Source organism: Somniosus microcephalus, chromosome 23, assembly GCF_052327205.1.
Source record: "Somniosus microcephalus isolate GS21.2 chromosome 23, FLI_Smic_1.0, whole genome shotgun sequence".
Classification (NCBI taxonomy): Eukaryota; Metazoa; Chordata; class Chondrichthyes; order Squaliformes; family Somniosidae; genus Somniosus; species Somniosus microcephalus.
This window is the reverse complement of record NC_141009.1, coordinates 10,382,450-10,408,850: the sequence shown is the minus strand read 5'-3', so window position 1 is coordinate 10,408,850 and position 26,401 is coordinate 10,382,450. Positions and strand designations below refer to the sequence as shown.

The following is a 26,401-nucleotide window of genomic DNA, read 5'->3' as shown; positions in this document are numbered from 1 at the left end:
CTTCCCCTCCTCCTCCACATCCTCTTCCTCTCTCCTCCTCCACATCCTCTTCCCCTCTCCTCCTCCACATCCTCTTCCCCTCTCCTCCTCCACATCCTTTTCCTCTCTCCTCCTCCACATCCTCTTCCTCTCTCCTCCTCCATATCCTCTTCCTCTCTCCTCCTCCACATCCTCTTCCTCTCTCCTCCTCCACATCCTCTTCCCCTCCTCCTCCACATCCTCTTCCTCTCTCCTCCTCCACATCCTCTCCCCTCTCCTCCTCCACATCCTCTTCCCCTCTCCTCCTCCACATCCTCTTCCCCTCTCCTCCTCCACATCCTCTTCCCCTCTCCTCCTTCACATCCTCTTCCCCTCCTCCTCCACATCCTCTTCCCCTCTCCTCCTCCACATCCTCTTCCCCTCTCCTCCTCCACATCCTCTTCCCCTCTCCTCCTTCACATCCTCTTCCCCTCCTCCTCCACATCCTCTTCCCCTCCTCCTCCACATCCTCTTCCCCTCTCCTCCTCCACATCCTCTTCCTCTCTCCTCCTCCACATCCTCTTCCTCTCTCCTCCTCCACATCCTCTTCCTCTCTGCTCCTCCACATCCTCTTCCCCTCTCCTCCTCCACATCCTCTTCCTCTCTCCTCCTCCACATCCTCTCTGCTCCTCCACATCCTCTTCCTCTCTCCTCCTCCACATCCTCTTCCTCTCTCCTCCTCCACATCCTCTTCCTCTCTCCTCCTCCACATCCTCTTCCCCTCTCCTCCTCCACATCCTCTTCCCCTCTCCTCCTCCACATCCTCTTCCCCTCTCCTCCTCCACATCCTCTTCCCCTCTCCTCTCCCACATCCTCTTCCCCTCTCCTCCTCCACATCCTCTTCCTCTCTCCTCCTCCACATCCTCTTCCTCCTCCACATCCTCTTCCCCTCTCCTCCACATCCTCTTCCCCTCTCCTCCACATCCTCTTCCCCTCTCCTCCACATCCTCTTCCCCTCTTCTCCACATCCTCTTCCCCTCTCCTCCACATCCTCTTCCCCTCTCCTCCACATCCTCTTCCCCTCTCCTCCACATCCTCTTCCCCTCTCCTCCACATCCTCTTCCCCTCTCCTCCTCCACATCCTCTTCCCCTCTCCTCCTCCACATCCTCTTCCCCTCTCCTCCTCCACATCCTCTTCCTCTCTCCTCCTCCACATCCTCTTCCTCCTCCACATCCTCTTCCTCTTCCCCTCTCCTCCACATCCTCTTCCCCTCTCCTCCACATCCTCTTCCCCTCTCCTCCACATCCTCTTCCCCTCTCCTCCACATCCTCTTCCCCTCTCCTCCACATCCTCTTCCCCTCTCCTCCACATCCTCTTCCCCTCTCCTCCACATCCTCTTCCCCTCTCCTCCTCCACATCCTCTTCCCCTCTCCTCCTCCACATCCTCTTCCCCTCTCCTCCTCCACATCCTCTTCCCCTCTCCTCCTCCACATCCTCTTCCCCTCTCCTCCTCCACATCCTCTTCCCCTCTCCTCCTCCACATCCTCTTCCCCTCTCCTCCTCCACATCCTCCTCCCTCCTCTCCCTTCCTCCCTCCTCATCCTCCCCTCCTTCTCCCTCCTCCTCCTCCACATCCCCTTCCCTCCCCCTCCCCCTTCCCCCCCCCTGCACTCCCTCTTTCCTTCCCTCCCCCTTTCCTTTTCTCCCTCCTCACCCTCCACCTCCACCGACCTGATTTTGGAGTGGACTGAGAGAATGCACCTGTTACAAGTGTTTTACATTATTTAAGTGACTATAATGATGCCACCTTAAACTGAACTGGATCGTTGGATTTTCAGTGTTCCTTCATCTTCACATTAATCTGCGGTAACTTGTGTGTCCACAGTAGATGAAGCAGGGCTGCTCGGATTAATACTTCATGTGATTTTTACAAAGACACACAAAGGGCAAAATCATTCTGCATAAATGGTAGGACTTCCATGCATTTAAAAATGTGCCCTTTCTTGTAAGGCTTTCTGACTGGATAATAGCATTTTAGATGGAAAATAAACAAATTGAAGAGTGATCGTTACACTTTTAAAAGGCCAAGCAACTAAACCTAGAATAGGCAATGAGTCCACCGCATGTATTGAACACACTGACTGAAGGGGAAGTGGAATCAGATTCAATAACTTTTGAAAGGAAATCCGATATATACTTGAAAAGGAAAATTTGCAGGGCTACGGGGGAAAAGAGCAGGGGTGGGGGTGGAGTGGGACTAATGGGACAGCTCTTACAAAGAGCCGGCACAGGCACGATGGGCCGAATGGCCTCCTTCTGTGTTCTATGATTTTTATGAGCATCAGGATATTGTGCCTCGATGCCTCAATTCGATATATGGAATGAATAATGCTTTTTTTTGTTTTGGTTAAAATTTTAATTTATTCAATGTTCCGTTAATAGACGTTGACTCGGCAGCAGCAGAGGGATCGGCCAGTGTGCTTTCTTCTTTTTTTTGTAAAAAAAATTTGCACGTACAGCTGCGCAACTGTCTCGTTCGGTTGTGTACCCCCAGTCTGCCCGTCTTCTGAGACCCTTCTTTCTTCCTCTCGTGCCTCTTGTGACCATCGCCTCCCGGGGGGCTGTAACTTATCCGTCAAGCTATGCAGCAAATATTCCAGCACCTCGCCAAAACAAATGCTCCAGCCTGAGGCTTAGCACACTCGGAAATATTAGCTGGCACGAGGCAGCTGGCATTGGCCACGTAGAGAGGTAACAAATATTTATACTGTACATGCGGAGGCTCGGGTGCAGTTTTTTGAAGAGACCTCTCTTTTTTTGGGCATGGCCAGTATAGATGATTATTCGGAGTCTGCGCGGTAGATAGTAGCGGGTTTCTCACCGTGATAGGACGACGAGAAGACGAGTGGACTTTCACCGTCGCGGGAATTACCGTTCGACGGAATGATGCTGCTTTAAGAGCATTTTTTAACATGGGCCGAGATTTCTTTACTTCCATAAAGTCAAACAACTAGAAAATCAGACATGATGCTTCAAGCGGCAGTCTGCCCAATTGGTTTGCTAACTTGAATTCCATTCGGTGAGTTCCTCATTTTACAAAGTATCTATTAATAAATTCCTTAAATACAATTCAACCGTCAACCCGACAGAAGGAAATATATTTCCAGGAGGCTTTTCACGGAGTTGAAACATAGAAACATAGAAGATAGGAGCAGGAGTAGGCCATTCGGCCCTTCGAGCCTGCTCTGCCATTCAACGAGATCATGGCTGATCATCCAAACCCTAGCACCCGATCCCTACACCAACAGCCATCCCACCCAAGCCCTATCCCCGTAACCCCACGTATTTAATCCCCCCTAACACTAAGGGCCAATTTTTTTATCATGGCCAATCAACCTAACTCGCACATCTTTGGACTGTGGGAGGAAACCGGAGCACCCGGAGAAAACCCACGCAAACACGGGGAGAATGTGCAAACTCCACACAGACAGTCACCCGAGGCCGGATTTGAACCCGGGTCCCTGGTGCTGTGAGGCAACAGTGCTAACCACTATGCCACTGTGCAAAGCGATTTTGGAGAGCGTGGGATGTGAAAAGTCCATCAAAAGGTGTAAAAATGTTTAGGGTTCCAAACTGAAATACAGTAAGCCCAGATCTGGACTGAGGTCTTCCATTTGTTGTCCTTCATAGCTTGGGCAAGTGATTTTATTGTGACAAGTTTCACCCGACAGCGCAACTCCCTAAGGTCATCACCGATAAATCCACTCGGGAATCCAGGAGGAACTTCTTTACCCAGAGAGTGGTTAGAATGTGGAACTCACTACCACAAGATGTAGTTGAGGTGAAGAGCAGAGACTCCTTTTAAGGGAAAGCTCGTGTGGAGCATAAACACAGGGATAGACCAGTTGGGCCGAATGGTCTGTTTCTGCGCTATACATTCTATGTAATTTTCACTTCCGGCAGGTTTTTTAAATTATCCAGAAATGAATATAGTCAGCAGTCACATACTGAAGTTTATTTGCGGTGAATCAAAATAGTGCAATCAGCTAAAAGGAGATGGCTATGTTGCGCCAAAATCCTTTGTCTGTTCCTAAAGATTCTCCTGTTCTGAAAGCCTCTTGATCTGGGGACAGACGCACACAAATAATAAATCTAGAGAGAGAGAACAACTTATACTGACACATATTTGTGGTTCATCTAGTTTGTTTTTAACAGTTCTTTCGTTGTCTTTTGTTTTTTGTTAACACTGTTGGTTGAATTAGTTCTTTAAAATGCCTCCATGATGGACAAGGATTAAGTCACAACACAGTTTGGCCTCCCTGATGATGCGTAACTGTTTTATAACCTCCTCCTTCTCCTCACTTCATCGTCTCTGGGTCAAAATCCTGGAACTCCCTCCCTAACAGCACTGTGGGAGCGCCTTCACCATAGGGACTGCAGCGGTTCAAGAAGGCGGCTCACCACCACCTTCTCAAGGGCAGCTAGGGAGGGCAATAAATGCTGGCCTTGCCAGTGATGCCCACATCTCGTGAACGAATAAAAAATTTTTTTTTTTTAATTCCACCCCCCTCCTACCTTCCCTTGTTCCAAAGTCTCACCTCTTGAAGTTTTCTGTAATTCACAATAGGTGATATTTTTGAACTTTTTTGAATATCCATGCATTTATTTCAGAATTAGTTAGGATAAAGTACTTGTGGTACAAGGGAAACAAAATAGGTCAAAGGGAGGAACTTGGTGGATTTAATATATTTAAAAAATTAAATGTTAATGGAGAAAATAATGGGACTTAAGGCAGATGAATCTCCAAAACCTGAAGGTTTCCATCCCATGGTATTAAAAGAAATAGCTGAGGAAATTGCAGATGCCTTGGTCATAATTTTCCAAAGAGCTCTCGATTCAGGAATCGTGCCGTTGGATTGAAAAAATTGCAAATGTCATTCCATTATTTAAGAAGGGAGAGAGAGAAAAACCAAGTAATTACCGACCTGTCTGTCTAATTCGTTGTGAGGAAGTTACTGGACAGAGTGGCTGAGCACTTGAACAAATATGAGCTGATCATCGCGAGTCGGCATGGATTTGTAAATGGTCAGTCATGTCTGATTAATCTAGTTGAATTTTTTGAGGAGCTCACTAACCTGATAGCCAATGGAATGTTACCCATATAGACTGCCAGAAGGCATTTGGTAATGTTTCGCACAAGAAATTATTATCAAAAATGAGAGCGCATGGAATTGCAGGAAACCTTATGACATGGATTAGAAATTGGTTGCGAGGTAGGAGACATAAGAACATAAGAAATAGGAGCAGAAGTAGACCATTCAGCCCCCCCACCCCCGAGCCTGTTCTGCTATTCAGTCAGATTATGGCTGATCTCAACTCTATTTACCCGCCTTTGATCCATATCCCTTGATACCTTTACCGTACAAAAATCTATCAACCTCAGTCTTCAAAAATTCAATTGACTCAGCATCCACAGCCCTTTGAGGGAGGGAGTTCCAGAATCCCACTACCCTTTGCGTGAAACATTGCTTCCTGAATTTTCCTTTGTCAGTGTGTCCCTTACGTGTGCTCCGTTAGCTTTTGGAAGTAAATTCCATACAAATGTTGGTATGTTGCTTTTAAACATTCTTTTTCAAATAGTTGTATATGGTTGACCGAGCGCAGTGAAAATTGGATTTATGGGGCTCATCCCAATCTTACAATTGCTATTTCAGTACAAGCCCTTGAAGCAGGACTGCTCTATAGGTCAATGTCCTATTAAAACTTAAAACTTATCTGCAAGGTGAGGCATACTTCAGATTTTTTTTTAAAGTTTTGGGGGGGAAAAAAACTAAAATAAATTAGTAGTTCGAAGGAACATTTTTTAGTTAATACATCAATTCAAAGACATTACACGCAGTACAATCATTCTCTTAGTCTTTGTGATCTCAAGTGCGTAGACGAATCAGTATATTGCACTCCATCGGGGAAAGAGAGCAAGTAACTGGGTTAGGAAGCATTTAAGCCAGTTCATCACAGGTCAATACGTTTTCAGGAAAGGATAAATGATAGCCTTCCATTATAGACTTTGGTTTCCAAGACAACCACTGATGTAATCACAGAGGAACGATAACTTTATAAAGCAGAAGGCTTGAGTTATGGGATAGGCCAGACTGATGCATTTGTCCTCTCTCTTTCATGAAGTGCTTGCAGTGACAGTGAAAGGATATTTTCTATTACATTCAGCAATTTTGGGACACACCGTACATCAGCTGCTGGTAAGTGAGGCTGACAGCATTCCTCTCTTCCGTCTCTATTGCCGCCTATTAAGACACAGATAATGAACTTCTGATGTTTAAAGAGATTTTATTCCACAAACAAGCTCACGGCACACATCAGCGCCGTTTGTAGAGCAGACGGGATTAACCCCTTGCTGGTAACTGTGTAATGGGTGAAGGACTCTGGACCAAGAGCCCAAAATCCAGTGTGGTGGGTTTGCGGGTTCCCGTTCCTCAATTCTCTGCTCTCGGGCACTTTCCACAGCGGGAGGGAGGGTGGGTCCCTCTGGGCCGTGGCCATTCGTCCCCTGGTGGCCACTTGCAGCGCAGCATTGTCAGAGTTTGGTCTCCATTAGGCTTCTAAAGGAAACAAAAACACCATTTTTTTCGTGAAGTCAGCGCCCCTTTTAAAAAGATCCCCAACCCTGGAATTTTTAAAAAGGTGGCAGTGTCTTCACCTGAACGAGTTTTGGCGTTATTCAGGCCATTGTCTTCGCCACGATATTGTTACTAATGAGTGTTTTGGCACAATGTCATTCTTTTTGTGTCGCGAGGCTCCGCTGAAACTTGAAGTATCTTCTCCATCTACAAATGTTCTTCTCTGTCTAGGGTGTATTGTTGAATTTTTCTTTTCATGCCTCCTCCTCCTCCCTCTCTCTGACTGCGAACGGGAGTCCACCTGGTAGGAGTCCATGTCTCGCTGCTCTGGCCCCACAGCCCCGAGTGGTGCCGCTGTGCTGCTCATTTCTCAGTTAGATGGGAAACGATTGGACATTCTGATAATGGTAAGGGTGACCCTGAGCTTCCGGTCGCCTGTCACTTTAATTCACCGCTTCACTCCCACTCTGACCTCTCTGTCCTCGGGCTATTGCATTGTTCCAATGAAGCTCAACGTAAGCTCGAGGAACAGCACCTCATCTTTCGATTGGGCACTTTGCAACCTGCTGGACTCAACACTGAGTTCAACAATTTCAGATAATTATCCCTGCCCCCATTTTTCATGCAGTATGATTTTTGCCACTCCCATTTGCAACATTTTATCTTTCCTGCCTCTTACAAAAGTACAGGATGTTCTTTAAATTCCTTCCCCCCCCCCCTGCCTGTCTCTGCACCTGCTTACTATCTGTTACATCTCCAGCTTTTTCCAGTTCTGATGAAGGGTCCCAGACCTGAAACATTGACTGTTTCTCTCTCCACGGATGCTGCCTGGCCTGCTGAGTGTTTCCAGCATTTTCTGTTGTTATTTCAGATTTCCAGCAGCCGCAGTATTTTGCTATTATATTCTGATAATAGTACATGGTTTGACAGATTGGAATCTTATGCCTTTCCATCAACTGCATACGATACAAGACCCCAGGAAATGTTTCACTGCCCATTGTGCCAACTGAACGGCCTTCGCCTGTTTGATACATGCTTACCACCTAGTTTGCTCTGAGGTTCATTGTTGCCGACCTCATTGGCTCAAGTATTCTTCAAAGAAACTCCCCGATGGCATGTGGGTACAGCCACTGAAGCTTGTGGGCCAGAAGGTCCCGGGTCAAGCCTTGCCCTTGGTGAGTGAGACCATGGATCTCGGCCGAAGCAGTAATTGGGACAGCAGAATTGGTCATCGTGCCCCTGAATTGGGATGGGGAGGGAGGTGGTACATCAACCAGGGATCCTTCTCCTGAGCACGCTCCAGTGATCCCTGCTGGTGGATGCATGGTCACGGCTGTTGAGTGATGATCGGGCTTGAACTTGATGCCTGTGGTTGAATAACCTGCCAGCACTCACAATCTGAGCTCGCACATGAAGACTGCCTACTTGTCAATCGAACAATACCCAGCAAAAATCCACCTTGAGGGAAAATGATTGGAGGAATTTTTTTTTTTATCAAAGCTACCCATAAAAGCAAATTCAATTTTACTTGGGCAATTTTTCTTTCTCTGACCTTTTATAGATATGACTTTGTTTAACTGAGTTCATCTGGCAGTGAAGGCATTTTTATAAGCTGTGGAGAGCATAAGCATCAGTCACTGAGCAGTTACTGCACTATAGTGACAAGCTGGCAGGCTGCAAAATGGATTACAGACTCCAGACAACATAAGAATTAGGAACAGGAGTAGGCCATTTGGCCCCTCGAGCCTGCTCTGCTATTCAATAAGATTTTGTCAGCCAGTGGCTTAGTGGGTAGCACCCTCGCCTCTGAGTCAGAAGGTTGTGGGTTCAAGTCCCACTCCAGAGACTTGAGCACAAAAATCCAGGCTGACACTCCCAGTGCAGTACTGAGGGAGCGCTGCACTGTCGGAGGTGCCGTCTTTCGGATGAGACGTTAAACCGAGGCCCTGTCTGCTCTCTCGGGGAGATGTAAAAGATCCCATGGCACTATTTCGAAGAAGAGCAGGTGAGTCCTCCCCGGTGTCCTGGTCAATATTTATCCCTCAACCAACATCACTAAAACAGATTATCTGGTCATTATCACACTGCTGTTTGTGGGAGCTTGCTGTGCGCAACTTGGCTGCCATGTTTCCTACATTACAACAGTGACCACACTTCAAAAGTACTTCATTGGCTGTAAAGCGCTTTGGGATGTCCGATGGTTGTGAAAGGTGCTATTGTGGCGGAGACCACATAGGGACAGTAACACAATTCACTATGTATAGCCAATGTTGTTATCGCTCCACGTTATGTATGGAACTTGGTTGGGTTATCGGGGCAGGGTCCCTTTAAGAGTCGTCGATTGTGTTATGACGTCATAGCCCTGCGACGAGGCCACTGGCTGACAAAATCTTATTGACTAGCAGAGCAGGCTCGAGGGGCCAAATGGCTGATCTTGGATCTCAACTCCACTTTCCCGCCCAATCCCCATATCCCTTGATTCCCCTAAAGTCCAAAAATCTATCGCTCTCAGCCTTGAAACAACAAAGTTGGTTTTTTTTAAAGCATTTTCTCTGTTCCCTCTTTCCTGGGTCACCCAATGCCTACCGTATCCAGCCTAGAGTCGAGGTGGCTCATCATCACTCTGACCTCTTCCAGTGCCCTGAAACTGACTTCAACAGCAGCGCTGCGGAGGTTAAATGGTTTAGAAAAACCTCTCTACCGGAGTGAGTGATTTAAATCCCTGTACGAGTTCCTCACTGACACAGCAGTGTGAAGATTAGTCACGATGGGACTCCCCACTGAATGAGACCATGTAAAAGAGAGCTAATTCACAATCAATATCAGCCTCTAAACAGAATCCGAACCACCCGCCGTGTAAATGAGATGCCACACTGAGTGCGTAATCAATCCCATTAATACGGGAGATATTCAACAGGATATGGAACAGGAGGAAAAGCCAATTGCCACATCAGTTGAAGTCACTGTTCCCAGACCACAGTTCCTCTGGATTCTCTTGATAGTTTTCCTGACTTCCCAGAAGAGGGAATCAACACCAAGTATGAAATGTTTGTGAAGCAATGCAATAACTTAGACCTGGTCGAATCTGGTGTACCTCATTGACCCATGAGCAACATTCCACAATAACCCCTTGCCCCAGCAGACTGAAAATTGCTCATCTGGCAATGCCTAAAGGGTACCAATTTTTAAATGGCTGTACTGACTTGTTTTCTTTCTTTCTGTGAAACTAAAGAGAAAAAGACTTGCATTTATATAGCGCCTTTCACAACCACCGGACGTCCCAAAGCGCTTTACAGCCAATTAAGTACTTTTTGGAGTGCAATCACTGTTGTAATGTGGGAAACGCAGCAGCCAATTTGCGCACAGCAAGCTCCCACAAACAGCAATGTGATAATGACCGGATAAACTGCTTTTGTTATGTTGATTGAGGGATAAATATTGGCCCAGGACACCGGGGAGAACTCCCCTGCTCTTCTTTGAAATAGTGCCGTGGGATCTTTTATGTCCACCTGAGAGAGCAGACGGGGCCTCGGTTTAACGTCTCCCGAAAGACGGCCCCTCTGACAGTGCAGCGCTCCCTCAGCACTGCACTGGAGTGTCAGCCTAGATTTATGTGCTCAAGTCCCTGGAGCGGGACTTGAACCCACAACCTTCTGACTCAGAGACGAGTGTGCGACCCACTGAGCTACAGCTGACACAGCAGATATAATTTTTCCTGCCTCATTTTCATACATATGGGAATCCTAAATGATAAAGTGGTTTATTATTTTCGAGCAGATCTTGTGCTCAGATAGATAGATGCCGGCTCCTTCTGCTCTATCCCAACAATGTGCTTGGATTCCAACCTCGGTCACACCCCCTTTATCAGTGAGAACCTTTCCCGTGTCCCATTCATAGCCTCCATGAATGGGAGACAATTGCGTGCCGGAAAGTGGTCTGTTTTGTAAAAACAAACTCTCTCGGGGCTGAGGAAAGTCCCTGTGGTCGTGTTTATTGTGAGATCATTAGCTTTAAGGAGTTTCATCCTGGATTGGTAATCACGTCAGCCAGTGGCTCAGTGGGTAGCACTCTCTCTCGCCCCTGAGTCAGAAGGTCGTGGATTCAAGTCCCACTCGAGACTTGAGCACTAAAATCTATGCTGACACTCCAGTGCAGTGCTGAGGGAGTGCTGCACTGTTGGAGGTGCCGTCTTTCGGAGGAGACGTTAAACCGAGGCCCCGTCTGTTCTCTCAGGTGGACGTAAAAGATCCCATGGCACTATTTCAAAGAAGAGCAGGGGAGTTCTGGCCAATATTTTGTGGGAGCTTGCTGTGAGCAGATTGGCGGCCGTGTTTCCTACATTACAACAGTGACTACACTTCAAAAGAATTTCATTGGCTATCCCTCCGGGACGTTCTAAGGTTGTGAAAGGCGCTATAGGAATACAAGTCTGTCTTTTTTACTCTCTTTCTCCTTTCTTTCTCTCTCTCTCTCGCTTCTCGCTTTACTGTACCCATTTGCAGGTCTTATACAACAGTTTATAGTTTGCTTATTACGAGGAGTGGGCTAGTTGGTGCAGTGGGTTAAAGCATTGTCATTTCACCTCTGGGATCTGGGTTTGAATCCAGACCAGATGAATGGGGATGGTAAACGTTCTGCTCCATGTATTGGTCCCTAACTGAGCTAGATTTTGGGCCGCATCAGCCCAGTTCCTGGTTGGTGTATGCCACAGCACAAGAACTGCCACAGTTCTGCACTGAGCTGTCAGTCTCACTCGCAGAGGCAGTGAAGAGGTGGGTCCGGTAAATGGAACAATAGACACTTGTGGAGAGGGGAGGAGAAGTGTTGGTCTGAGTTTGGATTCGCAGCGCCATTGCTGGAACAGAGCAGAGCAAACTTTATTTTGTCTCTGGATGTGCAGTATCTAGGAATGCTTGATGCAGACACTCCTCACCCAAGTGCTTCATTGGCTGCAAAGCGCTTTGGGACATCCTGAGGTTGTGAAAGGCGCTATAGAAATGCAAGTCTTTCATCTATGGGATGAAAAAAAAAGCTATTGACACAGGCCCCCAGACTAGAACCATGGTATATCTTTATTTAGAATGAATTGCACTATAATCTGTGAAGACACAGTACGTGATAGTAGAAGAAAGACTTGCATTTATATAGCGCCTTTCATGACCACCGGACGTCCCAAAGCGCTTTACAGCCAATGAAGCAGTTTTTGAAATGTAGGAAACGCGGCAGCCAATTTGCGCACAGCAAGCTCCCATAAACAGCAATGTGACAATGACCAGATCATCTGTTTTAGTGATGTTGGTTGAGGGATAAATATTGGCCCCAGGACACCGGGGATGTAACTTAAACTTTATTTGTGAGAGTGATTTCTCCTTGCCTCATCACAAGGAAAAATAAAAGCAGCTCAATTGATTTTATGCATGAAAACTTAGAGATGATATCTATTTCATAAACTGTTAGCTATGGTGAAGTGTTTGAGTTATACAGCACATCACTTGAACCCGAGCGTGAATTTGTTCTTGAATGTGGTATTTCTGGGCAGTCCATTATAGGAGGTATATTATTGGAATGGTGGAAAGCAAACAGCAAAGGTTCACTCGTAGATACCGGGATTGAGAAGTTATAGCTATGAAGAAAGACTTGTGGGGGTGGGGGGGTAATGGGGCTTTCTCACTTGAAAAAAGAGAATCTTACGGAGATCTAAGAGATTGTCAAAAAGATGAAGGGTTTTAAAGAGGATTTGGTAACAATGGGGTGTAGATTGATGATTATTACCAGAAGGGGTCAATTAGAAGAATGGTTTTTCACACAATTAGAACATGGGATGCTTTATTATAAGTGCCCATTGCAGAAACTCCAAAATCATTTTAAAAGCAGGTGAAAAGGAAGCATGTGAAAGGATATGAGGAAACAGCTGGGGAATAGGATTGGAGTCGATAATTTCAGTTCAAGAGCTAGCACAGGTACAATGACTGAATGGCCTCCCACTTTGCTGCTGTTCTTACGCTTTTTATGAATTTGAAGCCGTACTGGGTCTTATGCTTGTGCATTCCCAACAGTTCTTCACCTAAAAACCTGTTCGGTCCTCACGTTCTGCTCATTTGATTTACATTTCTATGAACCTGGCAGTGGGTTTGTGTTTAATTACATGATTTGAATCCTCACATGAGCTTAGATAATTCAATCAAAAATTAGATTGTCTAGCATATGTAAAAGTGAGGATTTTTGCTGTCAGTTTGAACTGTACCTGAATATTGGGCACATTATAAAAAAAAAGACTTGCATTTCTATAGCGCCTTTCACGACCACCGGACGTCCCAAAGCGCTTTACAGCCAATGAAGTACTTTTTGAAGTGCAGTCACTGTTGTAATGTAGGAAACGCGGCAGCCAATTTGCGCACAGCAAGCTCCCACAAACAGCAATGTGATGAAGACCAGATAATTTTTTTTACTGAGACTGGTTGAGGGATAAATATTGGCCCCAGGACACCGGGGAGAACTCCCCTGCTCTTCTTCCAAATAGTGCCATGGGATCTTGGTTTAACATCTCATCCGAGAAACAGCACCTCCGGCAGTGCAGCACTCCCTCAGCACTGCACTGGAGTGTCGGCCTAGATTTTTATGCTCAAGTCTCTGGAGTGGGACTTGAACCCAGAGCCTTCTGACTCCGAGGCGAGAGTGCTACCCACTGAGCCACAGCTGAAGCATTCTAATTTTTGCACTTACCCTTATATTTAAGTGTCAGCTGTGGCTCATTCCTACATTACAACAGTGACAACACTTCAAAAAGTAATTAATTGGCTGTAAAGCACTTTGGGACGTCCGGTGGTCATGAAAGGTGCTATAGAAATGCAAGTCTTTTTTCTTTCTTTATGGGGGTCATTAAGTTATTGATGGCTGAGATTCAGTGTCCGAGCGTGTATTTGTGAAAATAGTTTTTGGTGAGTACAGTACTTGTAGTTGCTTTCTTGGCAGTGCGAGAGTCAGCACTTTGACCAGCCGATGCGAGAGGACAGATTTACCCGACAGTAGCTGTCAAAGTCTCACTCTCTCAAACAGCAAACAGTCGGTGCTTTAACCCTCTGGGACTGATGGGCTGCCCTAGCTGTGACAGTCTGCATCATGGCACAGTACTCCTAAAAATCAGAAGATAGCATAGACGCATTTAAGCGGAAGCTCGATAAGCATATGAGGGAGAAGGGAATAGAGGGTTATGCCGATAGATTTAGATGAGGAAAGACGGGAGGAGGCTCAAGTGGAGCATAAACGCCGGTATGGACTGGTTGGGCAGAATAGCCTGTTTCTGTGCTGTATATCCTATGTAATAAAAGTAGGAAGAGACAGAGAATTCCTCGCAACGCAATGTTCCTTAATCTTACCCAACTCTTGCTTTTTATTTTTATTCTTTATTTTTAATCTATGCCGGAAAATTTCCACCCGGTTAGTTCTTGATTTTTGCTGTGGAATTACTTTTGTCTTCCCTCGCGCGTTGTTACGTCGATTTAAGAATCCAGTTTACAAAGTGGCTGCTCGGTTATCATCTGCTCTGTCGTCTTGGTGCGCATCTCCCTTTTTATGCTGTGAGATTGTACTATAAGTCTATGCATACCAGCACTGCCTTCACTGAAAGATCTAGGAGCAGTTACAACAGGTTAATCTCAGCAAGAAAGACCATCCACGTTAGCCCATTGTGAAAATTCCTGCTTTTTCGCTTTAATTGTTGCAGTGTGTCAGACTCGAGCAGATTGTATTCTATCCTAATTAAGATGCGCTAAAGGTTCTACGTGTAGCCCGTACCCTTTTTAGGACATTTTCTTTGTTCAATTTCTGTTTCTCTCCAGTCATTAAGAACACTTTTTTTTCTTTACGAGGCATGTCGTACTCCTTAAAAAGAATCTTGGACACGGAATGCTACGCATGACTAACAGTCATCTCGTAAAACTGTCAGCTTTCAGCGGTGAGCCGAGCTCTCCCCTGACCCGATTGTATTCCAGAGGGTTGCGCCTGTTGTTCCTCACAGTTGGATTGACGGTCCGCTCGGGGAGTTGTCAAAAAAACTGCGCTGAGCATATACCGTCGAGGTTTCTCACGTGGCCGATCCCGGCAACGACCCTGACGTGAAGGTGGCATGAACACACCACACGAGTGCAACTCTGCGCACCTCGGTTACCGGCAAAAGCAGTCACCGGGAGTGCCTTTTGTTGCATGTGGCTCATAAACCAATTGTTCAGCCACAGATATCTCCAGCCTTCGATCGGTGAGTGTTGACTGTTGTACTGCTGTGAAGAGATATTCGTCTTCCATCTACTTTGTGTAAAAGTAGAACATGCTTGGCAATATTGTTTGAAAACTTGTCTTAAATTGCTTGTTGAAAGTATTCCTTAGATGAGTAAGCAGTTTATTCTCTAAGTTATAAAATGTATCCCTTCTAAAGATGGGCTGTTGCTATTTGTTAAACCTTACTGTCTTTAGACTTAAAGGATGTGGATCTTCTGTCTATTCAGCTGGTTGGCATTGGATGACCGTGTTTCATAGAATGACACAGCACAGGAGGAGGCCATTCGGCCCATCGTGCCTGCGCCGGCTCTTTGAAAGAGCTCTCCGATTAGTCCCACTCCCTCTGCTCTTTCCCCATAGCCCTGCACTGTTCTCCCCTTCAAGTATTTATCCAGTTCCCTTTTGAGAGTTACGATTGAATCTGCTGCCATTGCCCTTTCAGGCAGCGCCATTGCAGATCATCATAACTCGCTGCGTAAAAAAAAAAAATGCTCCTCATCGCCCCTTCTGGTTCTTTTGCCAATTATTTTAAATCTGCATCCTCGAGTTACTGACCCTCCTGCAAGGGGGAAACAGCTTCTCAACTGTTTCACAAAAATGCAAGGCTATGGAGAAAGAGCGGGGTGGGGTGGGGTGGCGGGGAGAGTGGGACTAATTGGAGAGCTCTTTCAAAGGGCCAGCACAGGCACGATGGGCCGAATGACCTCCTTCTGTGCTGTGTGATTCTATGATTCGAAATGAAAAACCGAAAAAAGCTGCAAGACCACTGCAGTGTTGGTCAGCTTGTGAAAGAGAGAGGTGGGTTAACAATTTGGGTTCTAATGAAGGTTCCGATCCAAAGCAAACCTGACTCTTTCCCTTTCAAATGCTGGCTGACACACTGCTGCTGAGACATTCACCGTTCTTGTTGTTTTCAAAAAAATATGATTAATTTGGCCATGCCACCGGGAGTTCCGCCAGTAGGACGGTCGGAACAGCAAGTGCTGTCCCAGCCGGCAGAGAGAGTCCAACACGGGCACAACATTTTGTCCCTTTTTAGTTTTACTAGAGAATCCACGAGCGACATGCAGCTTTGAGACACGGGCGCTCTCTCAAACTGCAGTGCTATTTTTAGCGTCATCGACTCTGGTGAGTTCATATTGTTCTGCCAAGAGATTGTGTTTTCTGAACTCTGTGATCCAGATAATTCAGCTTTCGATGGGAAAGCAGTGACATTGACGCCCGATTGTGAGGGACCCAGGAGTAGGAGCTCGTCTCGCCTCCTGTTTCCCATACTTCTGCATCTAATGTCTTCCTGCTGTGAACTGAGCGGAGCTGAGCTGTGTACCGTGAAGTATAGAGAAGGGCGCTTTCGTGACTTGTCAAGTATGAGCTGGTGCAGGCACTCAATTTATAAACAGACATTTTTCACAAGATTCTGAATATAAAATACTCCTTGCATAACATAAGTGCTATCCTATTAAAGTATAAAACACTAATGCCAAGGAATGGCACATAATCATGGAACAAGCCATAAATGGTTTTAAAACCTGTGTTTTCAAGCAGGTAGAAAATTATTTTACTTGAAATTAAAAATCATTCTGGAGAAAGCACGCCTTAACCATCACCCATTTGGAGGAGTTACATACCGGTTTAATTTGTCTCTTAACCTGAATTAGCCCCCCAGTCCGGCCTATTTAGTCCCAGTGCACCGTTTGGAACAGTCTCACCTAGTTGAATAGCCACTGCAGAACCCTCTTCACCTCCCCACCCCCCCCCCCCCCCCCCCCACCACTAAAAAAAGAAATTCCTCAAATTAGGGCTGGAAGATGCAACAACAAAAAGATTACCTAACAACAAAAATCTATAGACCTCAATGTTGGAAGTTCCAGTTGACCTCCAGCATCCACAGCCTTTTGGGGGAGCGAGTTCCAGGTTTCCACTGCCCTTTGTGTCAAAACGTTGCCCCTGATTTCACTCCTAAATGGCCCGGCTCTAATTTTAAAGTTATGTCCGTGGAAGGGTCTGGGGACATTTCCATCTCAAAGGTACACTTCACCTTTCAGTCCACAGCGGGATACTCCACACATCACTTTGTGAGTCCAAAATGTGCGCAGATTAATTTCTGTAGATATCGGATAGACAGCCACACTTTGAAAGCTGCAAAGGATTCGGTATTATTATTTTTACGGTAAATTGAGACTTTTATTATATAAAGAAAGACTTGCATCTCTACAGCGCCTTTCACTACCTCAGGATGTCCTGAAGCGCTTTACAACCAATGAAGTATTTTTGACGTCTTTTGGCTCCACTAGTCCTATCACCATCTCGTCTGGTTTTGAATACCTCTCAAAGTCTCTTCACTTCTCTTTTGTTCTCTCCCAGCCCCCAAACTGGCCTTTTAATCGGTTTCATTTCCTGTGCTTTTTCAGTCTTGACAAAGGGTTTCGACCTGAAACATTGACTCTATTTCTCTCTCCACGGATGTTGCCTGGCCTGCTGAGTTTTTCCAGCATTTTCTGTTGTTATTTCGGATTTCCAGCGTCTGCAGTATTTTGCTATCGTACAAGTATTTTTGACAGTGCGGTCACTGTTGTAATGTAGGAAACGCAGCAGCCAATTTGCGCACAGCAAGCTCCCACAAACAGCAATGAGGTAATGATCAGATAATCTGTTTTAGTGATGTTGGTTGAGGGATGAATATTGGCCAGGTTTGACGCTTCTTGTCACTGGAAACCCAAACTCTCGCACCTAAGCGTAGCCACACTTTTTGCCAGAAAAAAAAAAGAGTAGGAAATCTAAACTGGCAGATCCTGGCATCATGCTGTAACCTTGGCGACGGAGTGCGTGACCTCCCTAAAAGCATTTCCAGTCAATGGGTTTCCATGGGAATGGCTGGCGTGAGTTCCTGTCTTCCTTCTGGTGGCCTTTACAGGGGACTGGTCTTGAATCGTTGCTCTCTGCTCCAGTTTAAGCCGGTGCTATACAGCGTATGTCAAACCGGCTCCTCAGCAACCATTCCCACTCCTGTGCTGCTCAAGTCAGACCCCCCCAACCCCCCCCCCCCCCCCAATAAAAACTATTCAAACGAAGTTGGTCTGCCCATTCCCAGTATAATGAAATGTTGTACGTCAGCTTATAATAGAAGTGTTCACTCTCTCTAAGAGCTGTGTCAATGAGCACAACAGCCTGAAAGTGGCTGGAACCTTTCATTTTAAGTTGATCTTAACACGCAGGGATTTTATTGTAACCAGGTCACGCACTCATTTGCATGTAATAAAAACATTAAAATGCTGGGAAATACTCAGTGGATCAGGGCAGCATCTGTGGAGAGAGAGAGAGAGAGAGAGAGAGACAGAGTTAACGTTTCGGGTCGGCGATCTTTCGCCAGAACAGTCTCCAACATTTTTCTGTTTATTTTATTTCGGGTTTCCAGCATCCCGCAGTGTTCAACAGTAACATTTGAAAGAGAATTGGATTAATAGTTGAAGGGAAAGAAAATCACAGGGCTTTGGGGAACGGGCAGGGGAGTGGGGTTAATTGGACAGCTCTACCAAAGACGGCCTCTTTCTATGCTGTATCATTCTATGATTCGAGTATTTTGCTTTTGTGTTGTTTCCATGTGTTGAGCAGAGCCTTTGTGTCACACTCGCTCTTGTGTCACACTCGCTCGTGTCACACTCGCTCTTGTGTCACACTCGCTCTTGGGAGCATTTGTTACTGAACCGACTCACTGACGCAATGAAACGGACGGGGCATGTACGGTATCACAAGCAGTTAATGAGGTTCGACTGTAAAAAGGAGTGACTTTTGCTGCAAAGGGCTATTCCTGCGCTGTAGGTTTTTGCGGTAATTGCACACCGTCTGTAGGAGTTTGCAATGTCAAATTGTTGGGACATTTTAAACTGTTGGCGTGTTTTGAAGTGAGCACAGAGTTTGCACCTTATTGATTGCAGCTAGCTTTTAAAAAGTTACTGGATTGTTGCTACAGGAAAGGACTTGGATTTATATATAGCGCCTCTCACGACCCCCCAAGACGTCCCAAGCCACTTACCTCGCGTCTTTCGGATGAGACGTTAAACCGAAGCCCCATCTGCCCTCTCAGATGGATGTAAAAGATCCCACTGCACTATTCGAAGAAGAGCAGGGGAGTTATCCCCCTGGTGTCCTGGGCCAATACTTATTCCTCAACCTGTTAAAACAGATTATCTGGTCATTTATCACGTTGCTGTTTGTGGGAGCTTGCTGTGCGCAAATTGGCTGCTGCGGGTTAGGTTGATTGGCTATGATAAATTGACCCTTAGTGTTAGGGGGATTAAATACGTGGGGTTACAGGGATAGGGTGGGATATGTGTTGGTGTAGGGGTTACGGGGATCGGGTGGGATATGTGTCGGTGCAGGCTCGATGGGCCGAAATGGCCTCTATCTGCACTGTGGGGTTTCTGTGATTACAAAAGTGACTGCACTCCAAAAAAAAGTACCTCATTGGCTGTAAAGCGCTTTGGGGGCATCCTGAGGTTGTGAAAGGCGCTATAGAAATGCAAGTTCTGTCTTTATTTCAAATCTGTAAAGCCGCCTGGCTGAGCGGTTCAGTGGCTCCGACCTTGTTTAACGTGGCACTGTTTGAAGATAAACAGAGAAGTTCTTCTGCTGTCAGAAGGATCATTTTTGTGTATACAGATGTGTATACATGCACACAAACACACATGTGTATAGGGGAAAGAAATGGAATGTGTGTGTGTACATATATATATAAATAAATATATATATAGTTGTAATACACACACATATATATTGTGTGTGTGCGATATATATAGTGTGTGTATATATAGATAGAGATATATATATAGTGACATGAATCAGTCATTCCTGAAAGAAAGACTTGTGAAATAATACTGAGCGGTCTAAAGGTGGCGCTGTCCAGGGAGAGTATAAATACTCAGGCACGGGCCCAGCTTGCGCAGGACATTCTTTAATAGGAACTAGTGAAAGACACAACGAGACCTCCATGTTGTAAAACAGTTGATTAAAGCTTTGTTTAACGCTTAGACCAAGTGCCCAGTCGTTTTCTTAGGTCATATAGTATATATTAGTTATTCCATTTTTTTCTGCTGCACTTTCTTTCACTGCTGTTACATCCAGTAACCAGGGTCAGTACAGTGTGTAAGTAATCAAGGTTCTTTCAGCTCAGGTTTATTTGGCCAACTACACCTCATTTTCTGTCGGTTTTTTAACATTTGGAGATTTATGAAATATTGCATGCAGTGTTAAGCCGATGTTGAAATCACAGCATTTGGTTTTTTTTAAACTTGATTTTTGTGTAGAAGGTAAACCGGGATCCTTCAGATGAAGAATGCTTCTTCGATCTACTGAGCCGTTTCCAAAGTAATCGCATGGACGACCAGCGCTGCACATTCGAAGAACGTCAAAATGGCGCGACGGGGAGTGCTTCGACCCCCGCGTCTCCCCTGCAGGACAGAATCTGTGAGTACGCAACGAGGCAGAGAAAGAATTTCACACAGCCTCCACCTTTTGAAGTTGAGCGTTGCGTTAAGTTTCCTCTCTGTACTCCCCCCACCAGTGTCGCTTGTTTGCCAATCTCCAGCAGCTCATTGCATAGATCCCGCCGGTGCTACTTTGCTAGCGGCCACAGCGAGGTTCTAATTAGACTCGGTGTCATTTTCAAAAGAGGAAAAAAGTCGACTGAAACAAATTTGGGCACAACAAAGAACAAGACCCTGCCAGATTTGGTGCTTTAATTAAAGTAGAACGAGACCGCCGAAGCCCCAGAGTGCCTGGCACAACCTGCAGTGGGCAATTCTGGACAACCCAGATTGGCACGGCCAATATCCACTCGGCCGCAGCTTCCGCGTGAAGCAAATCGTGGGCACGATGCGGGACTGACGGGAGCTGCACGTGGATCCTGCGCGCCCGACTCCTTTAGTCGTTGCGGCTTCTCTGCGCAGCACCAGCGAGCAGCGCAGCGCCTGGTCTAACTGCGCCAAGCTTCGTGGCTGCACTTCTGGCACCTTCACTGGCAGAAGCAAAATTAAAATCGCCGATCGGTGCAGGTGAAATTAGTTGGCGTGTGAATGTGAGCAGTTTGTCGATGATATTGTACCATCGCAACTAATGGATATGAACGAGGGCCTCTGCCAACTGTAAGAAAGTAAGGGGGACATCTCGCAAACGCTGTCATCGCTGACTGCTGTGTAAACACTTGGTCTTAAACAGATTCATTTAGGGGCGGCCAGTATCATTGTGCACAGTTCTGGTCTCCATATTACAAAAAGAATATCGAGGCACTGGAGAAGGTGCAAAAAAGGATTTACAAGGATGATCCCAGAACTGAGAGGTTATAACTATCAGGAAAGACTGAACAGGCTGGGGCTCTTTTGTTCTAGAAAAGAGAAGGCTGAGGGGTGACCTGACAGGGGTCTTTAAGATTATGAAAGGGTTTGATAGGGCTGACGTAGAGAAGATGTTTCCACATGCGGGGGGAGACCAAAGCTAGGGGTCATCAATATAAGATAGTCACTAATAAATCCAATAGGGAATTCAGGAGAAACTTCTTTACCCAGAGAGTGGTGAGAATGAGGAAGCTAGATAAGTACACGAGGGAGAAAGGAATAGAAGGATATGTTGATGGGGTGGGAGGAGGCTCGTGTGGAGCATAAACACCGACACAGACCAGTTCTGTGCTGTAAATTCGATGTAAACTTTATTGGGGTTGCTGTTATCCTTTTTATATAAAGAGTTCGCTTTTAAATAATAACTAATCAGGAAATTTATATACCGACGACACTATGTATACGGTTTTGTCTCTTTAATTCCTTCGGTCTAAAACAGACTTATTTAGGGGCGGCCAGTATCCTTGGTCTGGTCTGTTCTGAAGCAAAATATTAAAAAGTCAAATACACTCACTGGCGAATGCCAGATCTTACACATGCTCAGCAGAGTTTAAGTATGGCATAACCAATATGGTTAATTTATGAATCTGTGACACAGACACACTGGGCTGGATTTTGTCAATGGGGACGTGATGGAGGCGGGACTCCCACTTTTTGGGTTGTAGTCCCGCCTTCATCGACTTGTGGCCAACCCACGCTATTTTCCCTTGATTGACCTTAAGCCTGCCCAGCGGGCTCAGCAGGCCAATTAAGGGACACCTGGTGACATTTCATCTGTCAAGAGCTTTTGACAGCTCTGTGAAGCTGTCAAACACTGACAATCTGTCTTCTAACTTGAGTCCTTCTACTCAGACTCAGTTAGAGATCTCTCCAGACCAGAAAGCAGAGGCTGCAGCTTTTGACAGTTCAGCGGCCATTCTGCTTTCTGTGCCGGTGAGCTGAGGGACTCCCGAGAACTGAAGGAAGGAAGCCTGCAGGAGAAAGTAAAGGTAAGTAAAGCTTATTAAAAGACTTTACACTTACCTCTGCACACATGCACCCATCATTCACTTGCACAATGGACATCTCGACCCCTCCAACCCCTGCAGACCGACGGTCCGCCTCGCTAACTTGGCCTGGTTCGGAGCCGTCGGGAAGCACATACTTCAGGGCTAAAAATAGGGATTAGGCAAAAAACTACCCGTTAACAGGCAGTTAATTGGCACTAATCCCCTTCCCGCCTCGGGGAGGCGGCTCCCAGCACAGGCTGGATACCCGCCTCTTGGGACATTGGCACGGAGGCGGGTTGGGGGCGGGATGGGTTCCTGCCCCCCGATTCTGCAATTTTCCCACCGCTCCCGCTTCCAAGGGCCTTGGAAATTAGAGCCCACTGTGTGAGTGAGGGGCTAATTTTGAGGTGGCATGATTTTTTCCATTGAGAGCTGTTTTAACTAGGAGTATTTATAGGTTGGTTGGGGGCTTCTGCTTCAGAGGTTTGGTCCCTGGAGATGTTGCACACGTCTCTCAGTGGCCTGATAGAGGTATATAAGCAGAGGCATCAGGGTGGGTCCCCAGCCATTCTCTCCACAGACAGTGGCTGCAAGAGGGCAGGAAATGAGCTTTAAAGGAAAGCGGTTGCTCAGATACAAAATTGCATGGCGTCTACAGATCCGACGTTTCACTAATATCTGTGTTGCTACTGATGTATTTCATAACTCCTGTGAAGTGAAATCTGTTGTATGAAACAGTTCGCGAGTTATGGCTGAGGAAAAAATTGTTTATACTCCGGATCTCCCTAGACAAGGACCACTAAAGCACTACACGTGTAAGGAGCAAAATTGGAAAGTGAACACAAGAACTAGGAGCAGGAGTCGGCCATACGGCCCCTCGAGCCTGCTCCGCCATTCAATAAGATCATGGCTGATCTTCGACCTCAACTCCACTTTCCCGCCCGATCTCCATATCCCTTGATTCCCCATTGAGTCCAAAAGTCTATCTATCTCAGCCTTGAATATACTCAACGACTGAGCATCCACAGCCCTTTGGGGCAGAGAATTCCAAAGATTCACCACCCTCTGAGTGAAGAAATTCCTCCTCCTCTCAGTCCTAAATGCCCTATCCTGAGACTGTGACCCCTGATTCTAGATTCTCCAGCAAGAGGAAACAACCTCTCAGCATCTACCCTGTCAATCCCCCTCAGAATCTTATGTTTCAATGAGATCACCTCTCATTCTTCTGAATGCCAGAGAGTATCGGCCCAGTCTACTCAATCTCTCCACATAGGACAACCCTCTCATCCCAGGGATCAATCTAGTAAACCTTCGTTGCACCGCCTCTAAGGCAAGTATGTCCTTCCTCAGATAAGGAGACCAAAACTGTGCCCAGTACTCCAGGTGCGGTCTCACCAGAGCCCTGTACAATTGTACTAAGACCTCCTTACTCTTATACTCCAACCCCCTTGCAATAAAGGCCAACATGCCATTTGCGTTCCTTATTGCTTGCTGTACCTGTATGCTAACTTTGTGTTTCCTGCACAAGGACACCTAAATCTCTCTGAACACCAACATTTAATAGTTTCTCACCCTATACAGGAATTAATTAATACCGGGAATAAATGTAGTTCAAGCAGTTTGGAATGCTGTCAGGAGAGATGTGATTTGTGTTAAGGAACAGCAGATAGGTTTAATTAATCCATTCAAACCTCGGCTCAGTACGTGGTTGGGTCATTGACGGTCAAACCATGTCACCATGTTGGCCACCACTATAAGCTTACTACAGAACAAGAAAAAAAAGAAAGACTTGCATTTCTATAGTGCCTTTCATGACCTCAGTACGTCCCAAAGCGCTTTACAACAGTGACTGCGCTTCAAAAGTACTTCATTGGCTGTAATGTAGGAAACGCGGCAGCCAATTTGCACACAGCAAGCTCCCATAAACAGCAATGTGATAATGACCAGATCATTTTTTTTTTGTGATATTGGTTGAGGGATAAATATTGGCCCCGGGACACCGGGGAGAACTCCCCTGCTCTCTTTGCAATAGTGCCACAGGATCTTTTACATCCACCTGAGAGAGCAGACGAGGCCTCGGTTTAACGTCTCATCCGAGAGACGGCACTGAAAGAGGTCCTGGTCAGCATACACTCCTCGGCGAACAGCACCAGAACAGGTTAAGCAGTCAGTTGCTGTTTGTGGGGCCCTGCTGTGCACAAACCGGCCCGTGCGTGTGGCTGCAAAAACGGCAGTGACCACACTTAAGAAATAATTAATTAACTCTAGAATGTCCCGAGGACGTGGAAGGCAGCTTTATAAATGCAAGTTCGTTCCTCCGTCTTATCTTTGTTGAATCAATGATGTGTAGCTTTAACAACCGATACAGACTGCTGGCGTCTCGACACCGATAACAACTCTTCCCTCTTTCTCTCGCCCCCCCTGTAGCTCAGGCTGCGCTCATTGCATCCCCGCAGACGGAGGAGTTTTTCGACTTGATAGCGAGTTCTCAGAGTCGGAGGTTAGACGACCAGCGAGCCAATGTGGGCAATCTGCCTGGACTGAGGATCACGCATAACAATAGCCAGGTGGTGATGGGACATCTGCGACCTGATGGAGATCCTCAGGAGCCCGGAGATGAGTTTTTCAACATGTTAATGAAATGTCAGGTAGGAGCTGTGAGGAGTATGTCTCAGTAAAGATGTTAGGAAAAAGTACGATTTAAAAAAAAAAAATCGGCAGTATATCACGTGCATGAATATACTAAAATTAAAGGATTAAAGGGACAGTGGCAACGTGGACACAAAATTGGCTAAGGGACAGAAAGCAGAGAGTAGTGGTGAATGGTTGTGTTTCAGACTGATGGGAAATGTACAGTGGTGTTCCCCTAGAATTGGTATTAGGACCACTGCTTTTTTTGATATATATTAATGATCTGGACCCGGGGGTATACGGGGCATAATTTCAAAGTTTGCAGAGGACACAAAACTCGGAAATAATGGGAAGGGTAGTAACAGACTTCAGGAGGACATGGGCAGACTGGTGAAATTTAATACCGAGACGTGTGAAGTGATACATTTTGATCGGAAAAATGAGGAGAGGCAATATGAACAAAATGGTACAATTTTAAAGGGGGTGCAGGAACAGAGAGACCTGGGGGTGTATGTACATAAATCTTTGAAGGTGGCAGGACAAGTTGAGAAGGCTGTTAAAAAAGCATACAGGATCCTTGGCTTTATTAATAGAGACATTGGGCAGGATTTTCATTCAGGAGTCGGGTTGGAGGCGGGACTACAACTTTCGGGGTTGTAGTCCCGCCTCCATCGAGATGCGGCCAATCCACGCGATTTTAACTTGATTGACCTTGTTGAGCCCACCCAGCGGCTCAGCAGGCCAATTAAGGGCCACCCGGCAACATGTGACGTCACAGACTGAAATATCAGCGTTTCACAGCTGTCTGAAGCTGTCAAACACTGACAGTCTTACTTCTAACCTGAGTTTGTCTTACTTCTCACAGATCACAGAAACCCCACAGTGCAGATAGAGGCCATTTCGGCCCATCGAGCCTGCACCGACACATATCCCACCCGATCCCCGTAACCCCTGCACCAACACATATCCCACCCTATCCCCGTAACCCCACGTATTTAATCCCCCTAACACTAAGGGTCAATTTATCATAGCCAATCAACCTAACCCGCACATCTTTGGACTGTGGGAGGAAACCGGAGCGCCCGGAGGAAACCCACGCAAACACAGGGAGAATGTGCAAACTCCACACAGACAGTCGCCCGAGGCTGGATTCGAACTCGGGTCCCTGGCGCTGTGAGACAACAGTGCTAACCACTATGCCACCTGAGTCCTTCTCCACAGACTCAGTTAGAAATCTCTCCTGCACAGTAAGCTGAAGGCTGTCACTTGACAGTTCGCAGCCATTCTGCTTTCTGTGCCGGTGAGATGAGGGACTCCGAGACCTAAAGGAAGGCTGAAAAGGTCATTTAAACTTCTTTAATCACTTTAGACACACCAAACACACTTACCTTTGCACTCATGCACACATCACTCACCTGAACCGATATCTCGACCCCTCCAAGACCTTCAACCCGACGGCCCGCCTCCTGTAACTTGGCGTGGTTTGGAGCCGTCGGGAATCCCACACTTCAACCTTAAAAATAG

General features: G+C 46.3%; 1 protein-coding gene across 2 annotated transcripts in view; it reads left to right on the top strand.

The window, feature by feature from the left end:
• gpsm1b (G protein signaling modulator 1b) overlaps positions 1-26,401 on the top strand; it is a 306,395-nt gene that overhangs the window by 274,546 nt on the left and 5,448 nt on the right. For both annotated transcript variants that reach the window (XM_085965373.1, XM_085965372.1), the window contains 2 exons: positions 20,172-20,331; positions 24,674-24,894. In XM_085965373.1, the coding sequence (XP_085821499.1) occupies positions 20,172-20,331; positions 24,674-24,894 (381 nt within the window). The remainder of the gene's footprint in view (positions 1-20,171; positions 20,332-24,673; positions 24,895-26,401) is intronic.